General features: G+C 50.9%; 6 protein-coding genes across 6 annotated transcripts; 4 read left to right on the top strand and 2 right to left on the bottom strand.

Moving 5' to 3' along the window:
• Nucleotides 1-1,067: 1,067 nt before the first annotated feature.
• On the top strand, nucleotides 1,068-4,619 carry M438DRAFT_323991 (uncharacterized protein). Its single transcript, XM_029903037.1, has 2 exons — nucleotides 1,068-3,296; nucleotides 3,347-4,619. Exons 1-2 carry the CDS (start codon nucleotides 1,363-1,365, stop codon nucleotides 4,404-4,406), a joined length of 2,994 nt encoding a protein of 997 aa, XP_029757977.1. The 5' UTR covers nucleotides 1,068-1,362; the 3' UTR covers nucleotides 4,407-4,619.
• Nucleotides 4,620-4,770: 151 nt separating this feature from the next.
• On the bottom strand, nucleotides 4,771-6,350 carry M438DRAFT_347864 (uncharacterized protein). The gene has a single exon (XM_029906003.1). The coding sequence runs from the start codon at nucleotides 6,328-6,330 to the stop codon at nucleotides 4,819-4,821; it is 1,512 nt and encodes a 503-aa protein (XP_029757976.1). The 5' UTR covers nucleotides 6,331-6,350; the 3' UTR covers nucleotides 4,771-4,818.
• Nucleotides 6,351-7,408: 1,058 nt separating this feature from the next.
• M438DRAFT_70359 (uncharacterized protein) lies at nucleotides 7,409-10,789 on the top strand. The gene is made up of 2 exons (XM_029910272.1): nucleotides 7,409-10,498; nucleotides 10,548-10,789. The coding sequence occupies exons 1-2, from the start codon at nucleotides 7,890-7,892 to the stop codon at nucleotides 10,618-10,620; spliced, it is 2,682 nt and encodes an 893-aa protein (XP_029757975.1). The 5' UTR covers nucleotides 7,409-7,889; the 3' UTR covers nucleotides 10,621-10,789.
• A 490-nt stretch (nucleotides 10,790-11,279) lies between these two features.
• On the top strand, nucleotides 11,280-14,781 carry M438DRAFT_347862 (uncharacterized protein). The gene has a single exon (XM_029906002.1). The coding sequence runs from the start codon at nucleotides 11,326-11,328 to the stop codon at nucleotides 14,671-14,673; it is 3,348 nt and encodes a 1,115-aa protein (XP_029757974.1). The 5' UTR covers nucleotides 11,280-11,325; the 3' UTR covers nucleotides 14,674-14,781.
• A 425-nt stretch (nucleotides 14,782-15,206) lies between these two features.
• On the top strand, nucleotides 15,207-17,043 carry M438DRAFT_70351 (uncharacterized protein). Its single transcript, XM_029910271.1, has one exon. It carries the CDS (start codon nucleotides 15,338-15,340, stop codon nucleotides 16,850-16,852), a length of 1,515 nt encoding a protein of 504 aa, XP_029757973.1. The 5' UTR covers nucleotides 15,207-15,337; the 3' UTR covers nucleotides 16,853-17,043.
• A 1,608-nt stretch (nucleotides 17,044-18,651) lies between these two features.
• M438DRAFT_70347 (uncharacterized protein) lies at nucleotides 18,652-20,072 on the bottom strand. The gene is made up of 3 exons (XM_029910270.1): nucleotides 19,747-20,072; nucleotides 19,301-19,692; nucleotides 18,652-19,245 (listed from the first exon to the last, which is right to left on the bottom strand). Exons 1-3 carry the CDS (start codon nucleotides 20,030-20,032, stop codon nucleotides 19,126-19,128), a joined length of 798 nt encoding a protein of 265 aa, XP_029757972.1. The 5' UTR covers nucleotides 20,033-20,072; the 3' UTR covers nucleotides 18,652-19,125.
• Nucleotides 20,073-20,114: the final 42 nt, after the last annotated feature.

Raw genomic sequence — 20,114 nt, 5'->3', positions numbered from 1 at the left:
GTCCCTCTCGAATTTCAACAGTCGTTGGTAGCTTTTTGCCCGAGTCATTGAGATCTCGCCGGAATCTAAAAGCTTTATAATCCACGATCACCTAAAGGTCCATTCTCTTTACCTGATGAAATCCATTCCGACCTGCCCCTAAAACAAACAGGCAAAGCTTGCGAAGACGTTGAATAATGGCACAATGGAAACATTGAACAAGCAGTCAGAGCCGAGCACTGTAGTACGGTTTCCCATAGAGTGACAAAAGAAGGTTACTTTGCTTCTCTGATCGCCAGAAAAACATGGCAGAAATACTTCGTTCGAGGGGTCGATTCGTCAGCAAAGCCATCCAATCTATCATGCTTCAAGCGACTTTCAGCCTTCCTCATTCGTGCATTGCTTAAGCAGGAACTCAGAGATGATCTCCAGGCCACACAGCAAATCACCACACCTCAGTGACATTAAGGTATGCCGTATCACCGTATGTAGAATTCTGCCACGTGGGTGCAGTGAACTGTTCTTCTTCTAATGCGAACCCAGGGCACGTCAGGGTCTCAGGGTTTACTTTGTGCACAGAAAAGTCTCGGCAGCATCCTCAGCACTGGACTGTCACATGTCAGATGCTGTCGGCAATCAATCCTCAAACAGTGTGTAAGTGGTGCATATATGCGAGTTGGAATTGAAGGAGTGTGCAATATGCTAGCTCCTACATGATAGGTAGTACGGGCGTATCGAGCGTAACATTAGTAGGTATTTCTCTATCTGTTTCCCCACGCCAGCCTCGGTAATTCTTGTAGTCGGTGGAAGGCGCAACCAACCTCACAAATTAATCGCGCCCTCATCCTTGTGCCGGTCTCATCTAGCCCTCCCTAGCTACATAGATACCATCAATCAGGGCACTCGAAGTAATTACATGAAGGCGGGGCGGCACGGTCATAACATAATCCACCCTCACTGTGCACACGGTCGGCACATCCACGGATCCTTCGTGCGGCCGGGACAAGCAAAGCCGTTTCGACGCCGTTGGAACCGTTGACAGATAGACGCAGCGGACCTGGCCATCGTGCCTCTCTCCTCAAAGTGCACACCTCTCGTCTTGTACTCGCTCCTCCAGCAAACGTCTATCAACACCACACTCTTTTCACGCCTGGTCGCTGGCCACTTTCTGAAGGATCTCCTGACATCGCGATCCCTCTGTGGCACGTCCCGACTTCTGTACAGCGGCGAGTGGCCAGTGCCTCCCCACCAAATCACCTGTGTAATTGGTGTATGCGCGGGCATCCTTATTTGCACCTCACGTCTCCGCGAAGGTCTACTATGCGCGTTTTCCCATCTGGAATTCCAGATAACCCTGGGCAATCAACCTAAGACTGCTACGGGATGAGTACTTTCAAACAGGAGAACGGCGGCGCGTCCGTGGGTCGCGAGGCGGCCAGCGCGCAGGCGGCCAGCTCTGATGCCGCAAGGTCCGCTCGAAAGAGGACAAAGACGGGTTGTCTCACGTGTCGAAAACGCAGAATCAAGTGCGACGAAGGAAAACCTGTATGCAAGAATTGCATGAAATCTAAACGGCAGTGTGAGGGTTACAACCAACGGGTTGTCTTCAAGCCTGCTGATTTCCAATACTTACCTCATGGCGGAGCGACCATAACTTTTGACGCTGGACTCACGGGAATTCCTAATGAGCATGGCCACCATGGAGCATATCCTCCACACTCTGGCTCGCAGCCGCGCTCGCTGTCTGTCGCTTCCCAGATGTCACAGCAGTATGGAGCCGCTGGAGATATGTTGGATCAGCAACAATCTCCATCAATAACTCAGCATCATGGTTTTGACCCAATGGTACATGGCATGCCACAACAACCAACCCGATTCGAACGGTCACCCGAACTTGCTGGAGCACCATTTCTTGACAGGAGCTCGTCATTTTCTCAGGGCGTTCCAGTGGATAGTGGTCCACCAAACCCAACACTGTACCAATCTATCCCGGAGGCTTCACCTTACATGGAACAATACTCCACTACGGGCTGGCAGCAAGATGGACAGGGCCATTTCACACCAGTTCTTTGGTCTAATGCATATGTCACAGATGATCAGCAGCCAATAGGTGTTCCGCATCAATGGCACGGGGAAGGTTTCATCAGTCCCAACATACCAGAAGCAACGCCAACCCCACCAGGTGGTCTACCCTATGGATATGGTGGAAATCCAGAACGATCACAGCCTGTGAATCATCAATCACAACCTCAGAATATACCGACAATGACTAATAATGCTCCTCTGCAAACACAGCTGGGACGCAGTGGTGTTCTGGATGAGGCAGCCATCGAAGTCCACGACGAGGATTACTACGATGTGGACACAGAGGATGAAATGTATGATATGGACACCGATTTCGACGCTCAGAACATCCACGGATCGAAAGGACGCAATTACGGTCAATATGGACTCAGTGGGGCCAGGATGGATTCTCGACATTTCGACACCTTTGTTTTCAGCGGCGCCATGGATAGCTACCGGCCTGAGCATGTTGCTAACCCGTTGAAGAACCCAGCCACGGCGAGAGTATTTGCCCACTTCCTCCAGGAAACTGCTGCAGTCTTGACTACCTCAGCAAGGCAAATCTGGCGACTAAACTCCTCCGCTAACAGCAAGAGTATGCCTATGGTACGGAAGTGCATCTGGACGCATACTTTGCCTATGGCAGCACTGCACCACCAGGGCCTTTTACAGTCAATGCTCGCAATTTCGAGTCTACAAATAGCTAAAATCCAGGGTGCTTCTGAGACACCCTCGCTCAAGCACTACGCATATGCGCTAAAGAGAATTCACAATTGCGTTGGCAATCCGAAGAAACGATTATCAGTGCCCGTCTTTGCGGCGTCGTTATTGCTTGGCTACTACGAATGCATGGCAGCAAATCACGCGAATTGGCAAAGTCATTTGAATGGTGCTCGACAACTGGTGGTGGAAATGGACTTTGCCGGAATGACCAAGACTTTCAAGCAGTTGAAGTCTGATAAAGCGAGACAAGATCAGCAGATGCCACGATTTTCAGCCACGGGTATCCCACAGATCTCGCCAGATCAATCACCACAGGACATACTACTGGATCAGATGTACGAGGCTGACGAAAACATCGTTGGTGGAATATGCGGTACTGCAGTCAGCTATGACAGATATGGCCACATAGGCGAAGCAATGCCTTCTCCACAGCCGTTCAATCTGGAGACGTACGACACTTTGAAGGACTTGTATTGGTGGTATTGCAAGCAAGATGCTTATCACAGCTTGATCAGCACTGACCCTCTCATGTATGTACAGTTCTCATGTCTACGGAAATACTTGTACTGACAGGAGATAGGATGGACTACAGTCGATATACCGACTGTCCACCTCGAGCACCGCTGGGCAAGGCCGATGCTCCTTACGGCTCATTTGACCACGTAGTGCTGCTACTCGCACGCATCGCAGATTTTGCTGTCAAGGACAGGAAGAGAAAGCTGAAGGTGGAGAAATCAAGTATGGGTTCACCGCTCGACAGCGGAAGACGCACGTCCAGTGCATCGAACAACGCATCAGCCACACCACCACCAAACATGTTCAAATCAAGAGGAGCCTCTCATTCGCCAGCAAGCACAGCCTCACACGCCTATGACAGCATCGATCTCAACATCGCAACCGCAAACGCCGTCCAAGAATGGAACAGTATAAAAGCCGCCCTAGACTTCGTAGCCGCAAGTCTAGGCCCCTACTTCCAACCCCTAGATGCCGAATATCAACCTCCCCTCCCCACACCCTTCGGCCCCGCCCTCCTCTACCGCTCCTGGGACATCAGCGTATTCTGGACATGCTACAACATGGCCATGATAGCCGCCCTCCGTAACCACCCACACATGCCCCCAGCCGCCCATGTCGCGGCAGCCGCAGCAGCAGAGTCCACAAAACCGTACGCCTACTCCATCGGCCGCATAGCCGCTGGCATCCAACCACCTCCCGAAGACCGTGCGCTCGACCCCAAAATGGGCGCCGCGATGATCGATATGATCATCCCGCTCTTCTTCGCCGGCATACAATACACAGATGCATCTCATCGAGCCTGGCTAGTCGAGCGGCTTTTCGAAACAAACAGACGCAGTGGATGGGCTACCGCCAGTATCATCGCTGAAGGATGTCAGAGCGGCTGGATCCGTGCTGCAGAGGCTGGAAGGGGACCTCCTCACGTTCGCGTGCGTAAAGCCACTTTCTCCGATTTCAGAATCGGACGATATGGCGATAGTCAGGTGGAAGCCAACCGACAACGATTATCTGAATTGGACGCCGAGAACGACAGGAAATTCGTAAGGACAAAAGCTAGTGCTAGAGTGCATTGGGCTATTGGACTTATGGGCACCGAGGAAGATGTTCCTGAAGAATCGGATTGAGAGAAACATCTTGACGACAGCATCATTCCTTTTATGTTCTTTGGAGATGGACGATGACAAAAAGAGAAGGATGTTGGAGAGCTTTTTCATCTTTGCATTTTCACAAACTTCAAACTTCAACAGGATTTTAGCAAGTTGCATTTTCTTCTTCCTTTTTCTTACGAAGCTTTAAATACATTCATGTGGCTACGTTGCCAGTTTCCCCACTCAAGCACTCTTCTTCGTTCATTCTAGAGCTCATGATCAGTGTGTATGTGACGCCCTTTTCCATCGTTCGTAGATTGCACGTTCGATTGAGTAGAAGTTTGAGCAAAGCTTCTCATACCAAGGTTTGTATCAAAGCAAGAATGGGAAATCTATGCATCTCAACGGCTACAAAACACACCCACCACTTTCACATGCTCTAGCAAAATCACTCCTTCTGCTTAGCTTCGGCCTCATGAGCCTGGGGACTAACCTCACTCCAAGCCTTGCCTAAAAGGACCTTTGCGCTGTCACTCTTGCTAACCTTTTGTCCTTCAAATCCAGTTTCGCCAAGATATTCGCTCTCGAAAACACCAGTGAGATTAACACCGTCTTCTTCGAATTTGACCCATTGTGTTGCGTTCTCAGCCTCGACAGAGATTTCCGAGTCGGAAGTCTCGCGGCCGCGCCACTTGTATTGGAAAGTGCGGTTTGTGAGGGAAGGAAGCTGGGTGGGGAGCAAGTCGAAAGCAGTACGTTGGGTAGGAGTGGTGTTGGGAGTTGTAGGAGACATGAAGCGGATGATGCCTTGGTAGAGGCCTAGTTCGAAGGTGGCCCAGAGTTGGTAAGTGCCGAGTCTTGCCTTTTGAGCTTCTGTGAGGTCGGCCTCGGGGATGTCCTTCTCGGAGACGGCTGAGGGGTTTTCATCATCGGTATCGTTGTCGCTCTGAGGTCTTGTTGGCTCGAGGTAGATGGTTAGGGTAAGTTCGTTGGTGGTGGAACCTAGTTGTTCGGCGATTGCTGCGCAGGTGATTTTCCAATATCCGGTGGGGTCGACAATGTCCTTTTCTGTCTGAGCCGATTGAGCTTGTTGGGATACCCAGCTGGCAATACGGTCGCTCTCTGCGGCTTCTTCGGCAGTGAGAAGTCCTGATGCTTCGTCTTGTGGCAGAGTTTCAGATACTTGGGGAGTCTCGCCTGGCAGAGTAGGTTCCTGTTCGGTAGTCTCTTTGCGGAAGACGGGTCTTGCAGGTACAGCTTGGGCCTTGAGATCACTGAGCTGCTTTGCTGCCTCAATATCCTCGTTCGGGAGATCCATCTGGGCAGTCTCAGTGGCGGTTGCCTTTGGTGTTTGATCGATGGGAGGCAGTTGCTGAGAAATGTCATTGCCCTGATTGGCGGCTTGTCGAACACCAGGTAGCATCATTTGAGCCACAGGAGCTCGTTGCTCGCGAAGGGAGGGATCTATCATCTCGGCTGGATTCTTGGGCTCATCGGCTCCAGCGTTCGTTTCGTCTTCCTCCTCGGCCTCGTCCTCGGCTTCCTGGATTGCTCTCTTGTTTTGGCGTTGAATCTCTCTGACTTTGTCATTCACAAGATGTCTCGAACTAGGTTGTCCAATCACAATGTAGCTCTCCAATGGTCCATCCTTGCGTGATCTAGTGTCGAACATTTCAACATGCAGACCCATAGCATCACTTTTGGCCCAGAGATCACGTCGAGTAGCGGGACCGACCTTGAGAGCCAGAATGTCTTCTCTGTTCATGGAGAAAGACTCTCTCAACAACCTCGTGGAATTGATCCAGGCTTTTGCATCAGGGGTTTTGGCTGCTCTCCATCTTGCATCTTCGGCCTTGAGCTTGGCCCTCTCTCTGTCTGCAGCGGTGGTGACGACGCGCTTTTTCTTGACAACTCCATTTGCTCCGGCTGGACCAGCAGCAGCTTTGTCCTCAGGGGCCATGATTTATGTATATTGGTTCCAGAATATACGACGCGACAGAAAGAAAACTTCGGATGATATGTTTGGTTGGTGGAATCGATGGTCGAAGTACGCGTTGTTGGTTCGGTGACCTTGGAGGTTTTGGAGTTTGTCGCTGTGCCAAGACTGTACTAGTCCCGATTGAGCTCGGGACTCGGGCTCTCAGCGACAGTGATGTCTCTCGAGTGTGTAATATGTATGAGCTCTAGAAGAGCAGCTCGTGTTGTATGCTGAATGGCAAAAACATGGACCGATATCAACGATGTTCTGTAGTTCAAAGAAGGCAACGTGGGTCTTGAATTCCATTTGGATATGCACAACAAAAAGGCAGCGAAATTTCAGTTGTTCGAGAATTGTCACTCCACGACGATAGGGGTACATATGCACATATACCCAACTCGAACAACTACTAGACCATTCAAGCTATCTGACTCGACACTAGAACCGATATCTAGAGCAGAGAATACATCACTGTCGGTCATGACAAAGTCAGACAGGGTCATCTGCACAACATCCGGCGGCTCAAAATGCAAGAACAACATCGCCAATGATTGGCCACATCTGACAGTTTTTCTATAAGATGATTGGCAAAACGATATGTTTCCACAGGCATACTGCTACTGGTACAGCTCGCTACAATAGGACGATGATGAGCGGTCTGAGTGGACGAGGAAGCTCTCGGAGATGATAAGCTAGCGGACGGTGAAACAGTTCCGATATTCTTAGATACGACTTGTACTGCATCACCAATGATTTGACACTTTCGAGAATTTATCAGAGCTCTTTCAAGGACATTTTGACAGGAGATACCTAGAAAGAGTTGAAAATGTTGGTGACCGAATAAAAGCCATGTTTACTTTTGTCAACAAAGGTTGAGTTTGTGGGAAGCGGGGAAAACAGTCAGCGTCATCAAGCAGATGGTTTGATCGGGCGCACAAGGGTGGCAGCCTCAGCACGCCTTTTTACAGGTGCTCTCTTTTGACAACGAACGGACAGCGGAGGTGATAGAAACGGATACAACGTTGACCCTTTTTGTGCCCCTATATTCAGTAAAGCTGTTAAAGAGGTGGATTCCAGTCTGCAAATATCCCCGAGTGGTTCACGGAGAGCTGCAGTACAAAGCCATTGTTGGAAAGCCTTTGTTGATCGAGCGCGTCAGTCAACGTAAACAGCACGTCCTTCGCTTACGGCGTCTCGAGGTCTGTTTGTCAAATACCCAACGATCCGCGCTTTTTGAGCGACTGTGAAGAGGCAGGGTTATCAGTATCGACGACACTGTCTCAGCTGAGATAAATTCAGCAAACAAGCAGGGAATAATAGAGCAAGAGCGAGAGCGACAATATCAGGCCTTCTTTCTACATCGTCCTCGTCCCCACGCAAATTTGCGGAGGCAAACTCTTGGCCCGCTCTGAGACGCGATCGCTTTCCACTTCGCTTGCTTTTTCCCGCTCCAACCCGACATCAACGACGCGACACAGCGACGTCCTCGTCCAAACAACACGCCCTTTATTCCTGCAGTCAACATCACCACACACATCACCATGCCGCCGTCAAATCGGCGCACAAGACCGGCGCGCAAGGCCGCCGAAGTGGCCGCTGCAGCCACAGCCACGGCAGCCGACGTGTCTGACGCCGACACTCCCGAATCCATCGCTACGCCGTCGCGCACTTCGCGCAAGCGAGCGCGCGCCAACGATGCCCCGACTTCCAATGGCCGTGCAGCCACGCGCAGAAAGGTCACGACTGCTCGCGCTAACGAGCGAGAAGACACCGAGGGCACCGAGGCCAACGAACAATCCGACGCCGAAACCGAGCCCTCGACTCCCTCCGAGGTCGATGTCATCTCCAAGCTCAAGGTCTCGGATAAGCAAGTAAATGCCACACACGACTTCTCGAACGACCTACTCGAAGGAAGAGAGCACGTGCCTGGCTATGGCAAGATTGCCGGACGTAACTGGACATACATCATTCAGGGTGTCGAGATCAACATTGGTCGTCCCGAGTCGCATGAGAAGGCCGAATCTCTTGACTCTCCTCTTGTCCAGTCGAACGACCCGTCGGCCAAGTCAAGAATCTCGATCGATCTCGGTCCTGACAGACAAGTGTCACGCCTACACGCCGTCATCTCGTACGACAGCGAACAGGAGAAGTGGTTCATCACCGTCAACGGTCGCAATGGCCTCCGAGTCGACACTCAGCTGCTCAAGCGTGGTAACCGGGCAGCTTTGCGTTCTGGATGCGTCATCGACATCAGTGGTACTCAGATGGCCTTTATCACTACCGCTCGCCATGAGGACGATGGCCCCGTCTTCGCTGACGCCATTGTCCGTCAGACATACACATCAGAAGAAGAGGACCATGAAGCCGATGGCCGTAGCGGCAACCCACCTCCAAACCCGTCGTCCCACATGCCTGGTCCCTCTTCGTCGGTGCGCCGTCCTACGCACCCTTCGTCCAGCTTCCCCGATGGCAGTACCGGACACCGCGTCCACCCTCATTCCTACGCTGGACTACAATCTCAATCATTCCCTGTGCCGGGCACTCCTATCCGCAACCACGGCATGAACATTCCTACCTCACAACGCACCCGTCCTTCACCTGTTTCGATCGGTGGCTACTCTCGCGGTGTCATGCTCGAGTCAACCGAGTCGATTGACTACTCTGCAGACAGTGCCAAAGACCTCAAGCCTCCCCACTCATATGCCCAATTGATCGGCATGGCCATTCTTTCGACCCCCGAGCAGCAGATGACATTGAACAACATCTACAAGTGGATCATGGCGAACTATGCCTTCTACCGATACAGCACCAGCGGCTGGCAAAACTCGATTCGTCACAACCTCAGTCTCAACAAAGCCTTTGAGAAGATTGCTCGCCGCACTGATGAGCCCGGAAAGGGCATGAAATGGATGATCTCGCCCAAGGAGCGCGACACTTTCCTCAGTCAGGGCATGAAGGGCTGCCGCAGACCAAACCCTCTGCCTTCTGGCATGATCGACCCCTCGAGTCCTGCTCAGTTGCATCCTCCCTCTTCCGCCCACCAGAAGTTGAATGGTGCTGTTCACGCTATTCCCAGTAAGACTGAAAAGAGTGACAGCCCTCCGATGCACACCTACCCGTCGTCGTACCCTACCGCCACCGAGGCTTATACCCCCGACCGAGGCTCTCGCCGTCCCGTCAAGTTCGACGATAACGACCCTGAACTTGTCTACCCTCCTTCGGCCAAGAGTACTCTAAACCATCTGACCGCTGTCGCCAACGCTGCTGGATCGCCACCCTCGCTGTACATCAACGACGACGGTCGCATCGGCCCTCTCGACACACCGTTCCCCGTACGCAGCAGTCAGAAGTTGGTTCCTCCCTCGACACTTCAGCGCCCCTCTGCTTTCATGGAGTTCTCCTCGCCTGCTCCCTTCTGGAAGTTTGGTTCCACTCCACTACGCCCTCTCGCAGACATTAGTCCTCTAAAGGCAACTCCCTTCTCGTCGTTCAAGCCGCTTGGAATTGGAGCCAACGTTAAGATCCTTGACGAAGATGACAAGAGCGCTGTCGACAAGAAGAGTATACTAGACGAGAAGGACGATGACATGCCGGCCATCCAGTCCAGCTCCCCTCCTCGTCCTAGCGGCGTTCCCGACCGTATTGACGGTAGTCCAACTCGCAGCATACCTAGACCCGCAACCAGCCACAGCCGTTCCGCCAAGCTTGAATTTGACCCAGAGGAGCACATCATCACCAGCATGCCACCCGAGAGCAATGAGAGAACTTCTTTCGAACGTGAGACGACACAACAGAGCATTCCTGCCAATCCCTCGTTCAACGCCCCTCAGCTGCAGCCTCCACAACAGCAGCAGCAAGAGCCCGAGCAGCACCAACAACAGAACCAGTCAGAGCAGCAGGAGCAATCACAGGCCCAAGCACAGCAGCAGCGTGAGCAGTCAAGCATGCCCGCTCCTAACTCGATGCGTCCGCCTATGCAGGCGCTGGGTAACGGTAACAACCAACAGCAAGCGGGCGCTGCGCCCAACACCAGCAACATTCTCAACAGCCATGCCTATGCTACGAATAACATGGGCGGCATGCAACAGAATATGGGATCATTGCGTTATGGTGCAGACACTGATGACGAAGCCGGCATTGATCTTGCCAAGTAAGTTTCCCGGGATGAAGATCACAAACAAATCACTGACTCTATACAGGGGCTTCCAACCTATTGGTACCTTTCACAAAATCGGAGCAGCTAGGTTCGGCATGGGCATGGCAGGACGTTAGATGCAACCTGAAATGCCCGGCTGGCAGCAGCATCCGATGTATCGCGCACCAAACAGTGGAAAGCGTGAAGCCAAAAAACACACGCAGCTTTGAAGAAGTGACGAGAAGCGAATCATGAAACGGAGGCACGTAAGTGAAGGATAACGTTTATGGATATTGAGGAGTTTTGATTTTGGACGAGCAAGTGATCGAGTTCTGTTTCGGAGCACAAGATGGCGTTTTTGGTACTCCAAGGAAGATAATCTCTATTCTATCGACGAGCAGAGATACAGATGGCATTGCTCTGGAGGGCTCACCATGGCCTAGCGACTTCTATAGGCATGAATATACGAAAGCCATGTTTTTCCTTGTGATACAAGCCCCTTGTTTCTGCCTTGACTGCATCGACACGTGCGGAGCGCAAATGACGCAGCAAAGGGTTCGGTTCGCGCATGCTGCCAAGAAACAAACGGGCCAGCCACTTTTGGGATTGGGATTGGGGGAACGGCTTTGATTACGATATACGAAGTGACTTGGGTTGTCTCGTTTCCGGCCTTGTCGTTGATCGCATTCCGCGACGTGTCCGTGTCTCATACGGAGTCGGGCTGTTATACCCTTCGACCACTTTTTCAGACAGCACGAAAGAGGGCGAAGCACGCGGCAATCTATCTCTCACGGCAGGCCTAAGTCGGACACAAGCACGACTCACGCCATCTGTCAGCCAACATGAACGCGCTCCGCCAGAAATGCCGGCCGAAACATCAGGTCTTGATCCTCAAGTGCTATCCGAAGCTCCCCAAGAACCCGGCAGCCACGGCGAGTGAGGCCAAACCGAATGGCAGCGAACTCAGCTATCTCGTCTACTACGCCTCGAGTCGCAGGGAGAAACTCACAAAGGTTGGCAGTTTTCTGGAAAAGCGCACCGCCTCGGACGTCTACAAGGGCAGGATAGGAGCGGTACATGTCACCTTAGGAATTCTTACCGCCTTCCTCAACTCGTCCAGCATCTCCTCGGTCGACACATTTCCCCTATTGGCGCCTCACGTCCTTACAATCCTTCAAGAAGTCTTGGGACACTCCAACGACACTGGCTTGATTGAGGCATGTCTACCCGTGTGGGATGCCTTCTGTCACGACCAGGACCATGCTACGCTCGCTGCCGATGTCGAGTACCGTCAACAATTCGCCGATGTGGTCAAGAGATGGACAACATATGCCGACAAGACAAACAAGGAGGCGGGTGGTTCTAGCGATGCCCTCAAGCTGCGCAAGGCTGGCCTTGAAGCTCTGCGCAGTGTCGCCAAAGCCCAAGCACTCGCCAGCGATCCCGGCCGTCAAATCACTGTCTTCTTGCCTGCCGTTCTGCGCAACCTCTATTCCCAGGATGCTGCATACCTGACCACCCTCGACGAGCGATTGGCCGAGCAGAAGCACGCCCAGCAAGGTCTTCGTCCTAGCATGCAGACCATTCGCAGTACGAATACAAGAGAGGAAGGCGATCCTCGCGCTGCCGGTGGCACTGCTCAGGAAGCCGATCGCTATGCAGAAGAAGAAGCTGGTGTACTGGCCATGCAATGCTTCAAGGCTCTGTTCGATGTCGACAACCGTGGTCAAGTGCGCATGGCCACCTTGAGCATGCTCGAATATATTGCTCAACACAATTCTCCCCATGCTTGGTCCGTTGGTCTCGTCAAGCTGGCATGCGAATGTGCTCCGGTCCAGGATCGCTTCGTCGTCTTGTTCAGCGCTGTCGAGATTCTGATCAAAAGTCCCATTGTCGAAGACGCTTTGCAGCAGCAAGTCGTTTTGGCTGTGATTGTTGAGCAGGTTCTTGGCTCAAACATCAACTTGATTGGCTTATCAGTCATGGATATCCTCCTCGGCCTGGTTCAGCACGTATTGCTGATACTGCAGCTAGGAACCACCCAATCTAGCATGAACGGGACCAACGAAAAGCCAAAGTCGCCCGTGATGGAGGTTGTCAAGACTCCTTCGCCTGTCAGAGTCGAACTGCTTACTCATTTGCGCCAATGCATCGTGAACCTTGCCATGCACGTCTACTATACCGATCAAATCTCGGACATGATTTCTGCCATCCTTCTCCGCCTCAAGCCTGCATCTACTGCTGCCAACATGCTTGCAGCCACTGCAAATGCCATTGAAGACCCGGGTGCTGCTTCCCACGAATCTGCAACTAGTAATGGATTGAAGGAAAGACCCAACACTGACGGCTTCTTCTCGTTCGACACTGCTCGCGAAGTTGCTCTCGACTCAGTCAAGCGCATTCTGATTGTTGCTAACAAAAATGGTCCTTCCGCTAACGAGGCTGCCAAGAACCAAAACCCTGTGCCGATCGGTGTCTGGGAAGGAACCCAATGGCTGTTGCGTGACTCTTACCGTCCAGTCCGTGTCGCTTATGTGGATGCTTTATGCACTTGGCTTGACCTTGAAACTCGCGAGAAGGATTCCAAGATTGAGATAAAGGTTGCTCCTGAAAAGCACAAGCGGGACAATGCAAACGGCAACAACATGGCTCGCAGAGCCGTGTCCAATGCTTCAGCACGTGGTCGTGGCGCTAAGAAGAGTCGTTCCTTCTTCTTGCAGCTTTTGCATCTTGCCATCTACGAGGACGCTCTGCATCTTGCCGACCGCCCTGAAGCTGACCATGAATTCCTGCTTTTGCATTATCTCCTTGCATCTATGGTCGCCAAGCTCGGCATCAATGCCACTCGCTCTGGTCTGCCCATGATCTTCCGCCTTCAAGAAGACATCCTGGCCATTGAGAACCCCAAGGCCAAGGTCAGACTTGGTAGTCTAGTCCACGGGTACTTCTGGGCTGTTGCTCACAAGTTCAACTTCGAGCACTCTGTTGTCGGAAACGAAATTCAAGCAGAGATTGTGCGCAGACAGCAAAGCGGCATTTGGGTACACGGCCTTCAGGTTCCAGCGGTGTCACTGGCAAGAATTGCTGAGGTGGCTGCTTCTGCTCCAACACAGTTGACCGAAAACACCGTTGAGTCTCAGGCATTGAAGCCATTCGATCACCGAGAGCAGTTAATTGAGCGTATCTCGGATGCTTACAGCGCTAACATCGCTTCACCGCCTGGCACGCCCGGTAGTCCTGGACGCAGTTTCTCCCTGCCTACCTTGTCTCTGGCTCCCAGCGACTTCCTCGCCGCACCCAGCAGACCCAGGCCCGATCTTCCACAATCATGCATCGATGAGCTTATGGCAGTCTGGTCTAAAGACGAACTTCTCGCAGCTGTTGCAGCGGCAGTGCCCAAGTCGACATCTTTGAGTGGCTCACGTGCTGGGACCACATCTGCACACCCGTCAGGAACCAACCTTGTTGCCCTTGGCGATCACCGTCGTTTGCTTGCCGCTGCGAACACGTTCCCCTACCAGAGCCCTCGTAGTACATCTGAGACTTTTGGAAATGGAGGCACCTCTAGATCTGGTCCTGCAAGAGCTGGTACCAGCCATTCGCAAGTCAGAAGCCGCATTGTTAGCCGCAGCCCTGCTGGTCGACGACCTAGTAATAGTACATCAGGTCACGGAGATGCTGCCAGCAGCGTTACAAACTCAGGTGCTATGCGTGTCGAAGAATTGAAGAGGGTGCTCGCTGGTCAAGCACCGCCCTCCTCCGCCATGTCTATGCATCGTGCTGGCGCTGGAGACGACTCAAGCGAAAGTATGATGGACGTCGAGGACGGTGAGCTCGATGACGATGTCAGCGAGTATACCCCACCACCTCACCGCCCAGCAACACAGGATCCTGCTTACGGTTATCAAAACACCATGCAACCACCTCCTGCGCCTGCTCTCAGACTCAATAGTGGCGAAGTCATGACCAACGGTACTTTACCTTCAGCACCTGCTTCCGAGAGAGGCCGACAAGAGACTTTGGTCACCAGACCTGCCAGCAGAAGAGTCGCAAGCAGGAGTTCTGCCAGAGGCTTTGGTGGTGGCGCCGCTAGCACACATGGCAAGAAGGATCTTAGAGATCTATTGTCATCTATCGGCACCGAAGAAGATGTTGAAGGCGGAGAAGGAGTCAGCAGAGCGCCTTATTAGTATGTGGTGCTACATAATGGAAGGAGAAGGATAAGAAAGAAGAAGTGTCGTGTTGTTTTGGATACCCGTGTAGCGTTTTCGATTTTCTAGTAAGTAAATAGTGTGGTACTTTTGCATTTTGTCTATACTCAGTACGTTATGTAAGCGTAGGGGAAGAAAGATCGTATCGAGCATTGAGAAGTCGACAGATCTTTACAAGCAGTCATGTGTACTCAAATAGGTAATTCTCAAATTGTAGTATGGTCAGGTACCCTCGCATCTTCCTACCTGGACTTGTTCTTCCATCGCTTCTTCTAACAAGTGACGTTCTTTCCCAAATCGTCCTCTTCGCCGAGACGAGAGCTTGGCGAGTTGGTACTCTCATCTTGGAATCTTCTTCTCCTTCTGCTGCCTGATTGCGTTCTCATGTTACGCTCCACCTCTTCGAATATTCTATCAAATTTGACAGGTCTGTTTCTGATTCAGGCAATAGAGGTTAGTGCTTTGTTTCATGTTCGGCTGCATGCATGATCTGGTGGGAGCCTGCATCGACTAACTATTTGACAGATCTTTTTTCTCTATCACCAACACGCGCTTCCACACACTGGCTGCCCGACTTGGTCGTCAAAAGCTAGCGATTTAAGCACTGGCCCAACGCAGGCGATCATCTTCGCGACCTCTCATTATGGGCAATAAATCGACGCAACATCCTGGACGACCTGATCTCGAACACGACGATAGCTCCACAGTCTATCACATGAACGATTCATACGATGATGAGGGATTGTCTCAATGGCTGGTCGATTTCGACGACATTACAGCCGATGTGGAACCTGTGATTCCTGTCTCTCTACTTCCTGGACCGCCTGTGCGCTTGAATCCACTGCTCTCTAGCACAAGCCCTGTACCCGAGCAGTTTTGTGATACCAGCATCATTCTCTCTGAACGAAGCCAAATCTCGGACTCCATGCTAAAGAGAATGAATATCGATCAAGAAGCTACGGAAGCAAGGAAGTGGATTAAGGATTGGGCCAAGGCACTGAGGAAAGTGAAGACGAAACAACACCAGTCTTTGCGTCGGAAGTATGGTCTAGAGTCGCCTTCCCAGCGTCGTGCTCACCCCTCGACCTTTCGCACAAAGCAAGCCAAAGAACTCCGGACTCGAATTGCAAAAAAGCTCTTCGCAAGCACCAGTATCCAAGCATTTCTGGAACAGAACATCGACAAGAGGAAGGCTGCATACTCCAATAAGTTCAGTGCAACTGGCACGATTAAAATTTCAGATCCTGCAGAAGGTGGTACAGATGTGTTGGCACAGTGCACTTCTTTCTTATCCGACGAAAACGCACGCTGTTTCCTCTCAAAGTCCACTCTGAATCTGCTACCACCCAAAGAACACGCGGTTTGGAAAGAGGCACATCAACACTTCTGGCGTCAGAATGCTTTCGTCGTCAACGCTAAAGACCTTCACAATATCCTGAACACGCTGGATGCACGCACTAAGCGTACTATCGGAATGATACACGTCAACATCGAAGCCCTGGAAGATGGATTCGAGCCCTCGCTATCCCACAACACCTCGCCATCTAAGAACCTCCGCGGCAACAACACACAACGCATACGCCATCAAAACGAAAACCTCAGACGCCTGGCAAAAGAATGCTACAATCTCACTTGGCTGCGCGTCCACATCTACAATGGTCAACTGGCAGAGCAAATCCAACTTCTGGCTAATGCCCATGGTGACTGTCCACGTGGATCGAATGCTTGCAATCATACATCCGAATACAACAATATCTGCAAGATCATCCAAACACGTGTGCAGTATTTGACATGGCTGCTCTACTCATCTCTATCCTTGCCTCCCTCTACCATCTTCATCGATGTCGAAAATACCTCCCTCGTCCCCCACACTACCACAATCCAAAACGTCCACTTCGACACCCTAAAATTGGCGGAAATGGGGAAAGCTGTTCAACAAGCTAGACAACAGCGAAGACGTGAGCAATTGGAAAAACTCGGTGATAGGATCATAGAGAGGAAACTAAGAGTTGCAAAGGGGAAGGTAGGAGGGCCTGTTCATCGGGGGTTTGTGGAGGAGATGCAGAGGTATATCGATGAGGTTGTGGAGAGAGGTGGAATCGCGGATGAGAATTTTCGGGGCAGGTTTTTGGCTTGGAGGAAAGTTGGAAGTGCGTAGGAGGTGATGAGAGGGGTAAGATAGGCATGGAGGTGCGATTGGGGTGGGTAGATGGGAGATGGGGATATGAGGAGATAGGGAAACGAGGAGATAAGGAGATCAGCATTGTCTTTGTGTACAGCAGAGCTACACCTTCAGACTCTAAACGTGGATGCTTGAAATCTCATCACAGCTTTTCAAGGGCAGGGTGATCACCGAAAAGAAACTATCCGAAAGCGAGATAATTTTCGTACAAGTTTGATTGTCCAGTGAAAGCGTGCACAAGTAGCTGCTCTCAGTGAACATGTGCGTGGATGTCAAAAACATCTTGCATCTTGACAGAGAAATTTGGTCCTCTATCCGAACCTAGAGATAAAGTAGAACTCTAGTGTCTCGATCTTGTCACGAGTTTGTAGTTTTCAAAGGCTAGACTTCTTGTTATTCTGCTACAAGGCAGGAGTTTCTTTTCTTCCGAATATCGATTTCGTTGGTTACAGCGATTCGTAAAAGCAGTTGAGATTACAAGATAGGTATGGAGATGGTGTTGTCTTTTGATGGTATGTGCTGAAGGTCTTGCTGGGGAGAGAGAAATCAAGCGTGGAGTAGTGGTTGCTGAGTAAGAAGAGGTTAGGCTGATATGAACAATATCTTCATGCTACAGGTATGTCACGGGAAAGAAAAAACTTCATTGCGCGAACTGTCCAGGAAATTGTGCAACGTAAAAGACAACCCGATTTGTCTTGAACATAATGATGGAAGCAGTTGTCGCAGAGCATTATGACCTCGTAGTACTATGTCAATCCAACAGAACAAGTGCATCCTGGCCGATACACAACGATTTGATACAGATATGCGCATACCGAGACGTGCTACCACTCGAATATGTTCAACAATGCTCAGGGAGTATGAGGGGATGTAGAACCGTACTCCTGATCATCCAGTCTCAGTCGCCTGTACACCCTCTCGTCCTCGCTCGAGGATGACGTTGGCTGGGCACGGCGCTTAAATTCATTGTCGGCAGCATCTTTGTGGTCTTGCTGCATGTCAATCTCCGAGTCCAAGACCTCGCTCGGACGTGGTACGTGAACCGTCTTGATAACCCTTTCGACACCGTCTTCGCTGTAACACAACCAGTCAGATGATGGTGTAGGTACCCATGCGTAAGTCGGATAACCGTCCATGTTATTATCCAAATCCCAGATACCTCCAAAACTGGTTGCGACAAAACGTACACTATAATGTGAGTATAGTTTGTCGTTGGGATCTTGAGGACGAGAAGATCCCGTGTCATGGAGCCATCTTGCGATACAGTCAATACAGGGAAAGGAAATCGACTTCCTCTCAACCACTTCATCGAATCGTCCCCACTCGATGTCACAGACTAAGGTTTCTCCGCTGCTTGACCATCGATACCATGCGTCAGAGTGACCTGCCCTAGTATTTGAATATTTTCTAATGTAACAACCATGAGCGACAGTGTGTTCCTCCTCAGGTGTCATATCTGGCCAGACACCAGCTTGAACCTGGTATTCCCAGTCAATTTCAACATCTTGGATTGGTTCATCGTGGTTGTTCGTGTGACACCGACGATGATGGCATGGCATGTAGTGTTCGATGTCGTAAACACTTGGCTTTCGTGGATGCTCGATAACCCAATTCTGAAGTTGAGGATTGCATCGAGCTTCTCGTTCCACTGCACAGTGTAGCATATCTGAGGCTTGAGAATCCAAAAAGACTTTCTCGTCTTTCTGAAGCGAATCGTATAAACTCAGCCCTCTGCTATCTTTAGTGTCAGTATCCACCACACCGCTGTGTAGAAAGCCGCACAACGTCCGAAAGTAATGTAAGGTGTCCAAGGGATATCTCATGTGAAGAAAGGCTGTTTTCATCCAGTCAACAGAACTCCCGTTGGAAGCTCCGAGTGCTATCAGCAGTTGGACTTTCGCCCACGTATCTCGTCCTGAGGTCTCGACGCAGAGTTTTAGCAATTCAAGATCAACAGGGATGAAGTATTGACTCGCTTTCAATAACAACCGTAGGCTTTCCTGTGTGATCTATTAGAGAATATACTTGTACTGAGCAGACTCGCGAGGATGGCACACAACTTTCCCAAATCTCAACTCTCGATGCAGATGACTCCAAGACCGATCGGCCGTTGTGAAAGTTGGATCAGACCCTGCTGTCAGGAGTATAGTCTGAATGGCTGAGGTTTCCGGACGGTCCACGTAAGGAAATCGGAGAATATGCCTGTGAGAATGGTATTAGAGGCGTTGGGTCGCCGGGTACATATCAAATTAGGTGATGTCGAACTCTCTTCTGCTAGAAGGCCCGAGGGACATCTCTACACTGTTTACATCCAATCCTTGCGCAACGAGATATTCGACCATTATGGGTTCTAAATGATAGATCGCAATCTAGTGAGAGCGTTAGTGGTACAAAAACTTAGCCTCGATATCGGCTCAGACTTACGTTCAGTAAACTTCGTCCCTCTGAATCGCAATCCCATACTCTAGCTTTTCCATTCTCAAGAAGTCGTTTGAACTCTTCGAGGTTCTTATCGCGAATCGCCTGTAATATAGGGGCGTCGTCAGGGATGATTGCGTGCCCAATTATACATGGGGACAAGACATTAGAACCATCGAGGCCATGTATCTGGATGAGATGCATAGATAGCATGAATTGCTTGTATTGGCTTTTGTCAGCAGTGAAGGTAATGACAGACATGAAGGAAACATCCCGGCCAGCTTCTGTGCTGCGCTTCGTTGTGAGTATATCGAACTTGCCATTTGCGAGATCGATACTGTCATGAAGGGCCTGGGTGACCAGACGAGATGTGCTATGGCTAGAAAATCGGTGCTGAGCTGTAGAGATGGTGCTTAGCCCCGTATCCCGAGAGCTGACTATACGTCACTCACTTCTTTTGTTGATCTTGACCGTTGTATTCAGCCTGACTATTGCCAATATGCTCTCGACATCATCTATAGCATGATGAGCGGGTTGTGGGCCCAGACGAGAGTCTGTCATGACGCCTCGTGTGAAGTTCGCCTTCTGGAATGCTAATTCGATGGCCGTTGAGATGTCTTTCTGAACCTTCTCTGTGCTTTCATGACGTTTTCCTTCTAGAGAGCTATCAGTCACCTCAACAAGTCGTCTCACAGCCGCGATCGATTTCGGCTCGTCCACTACTTGACGTGTCAGCATCGACCACGATATACAAACGCAGAGATGTTGAGGACAAAGCCATATGCAGATCGGAGGTTTGATGATTACCTTTAACTAGCAT

Source organism: Aureobasidium pullulans (assembly GCF_000721785.1).
Source record: "Aureobasidium pullulans EXF-150 unplaced genomic scaffold scaffold_17, whole genome shotgun sequence".
Classification (NCBI taxonomy): domain Eukaryota; kingdom Fungi; phylum Ascomycota; class Dothideomycetes; order Dothideales; family Saccotheciaceae; genus Aureobasidium; species Aureobasidium pullulans.
This window is presented reverse-complemented; position numbering and strand designations above follow the sequence as displayed.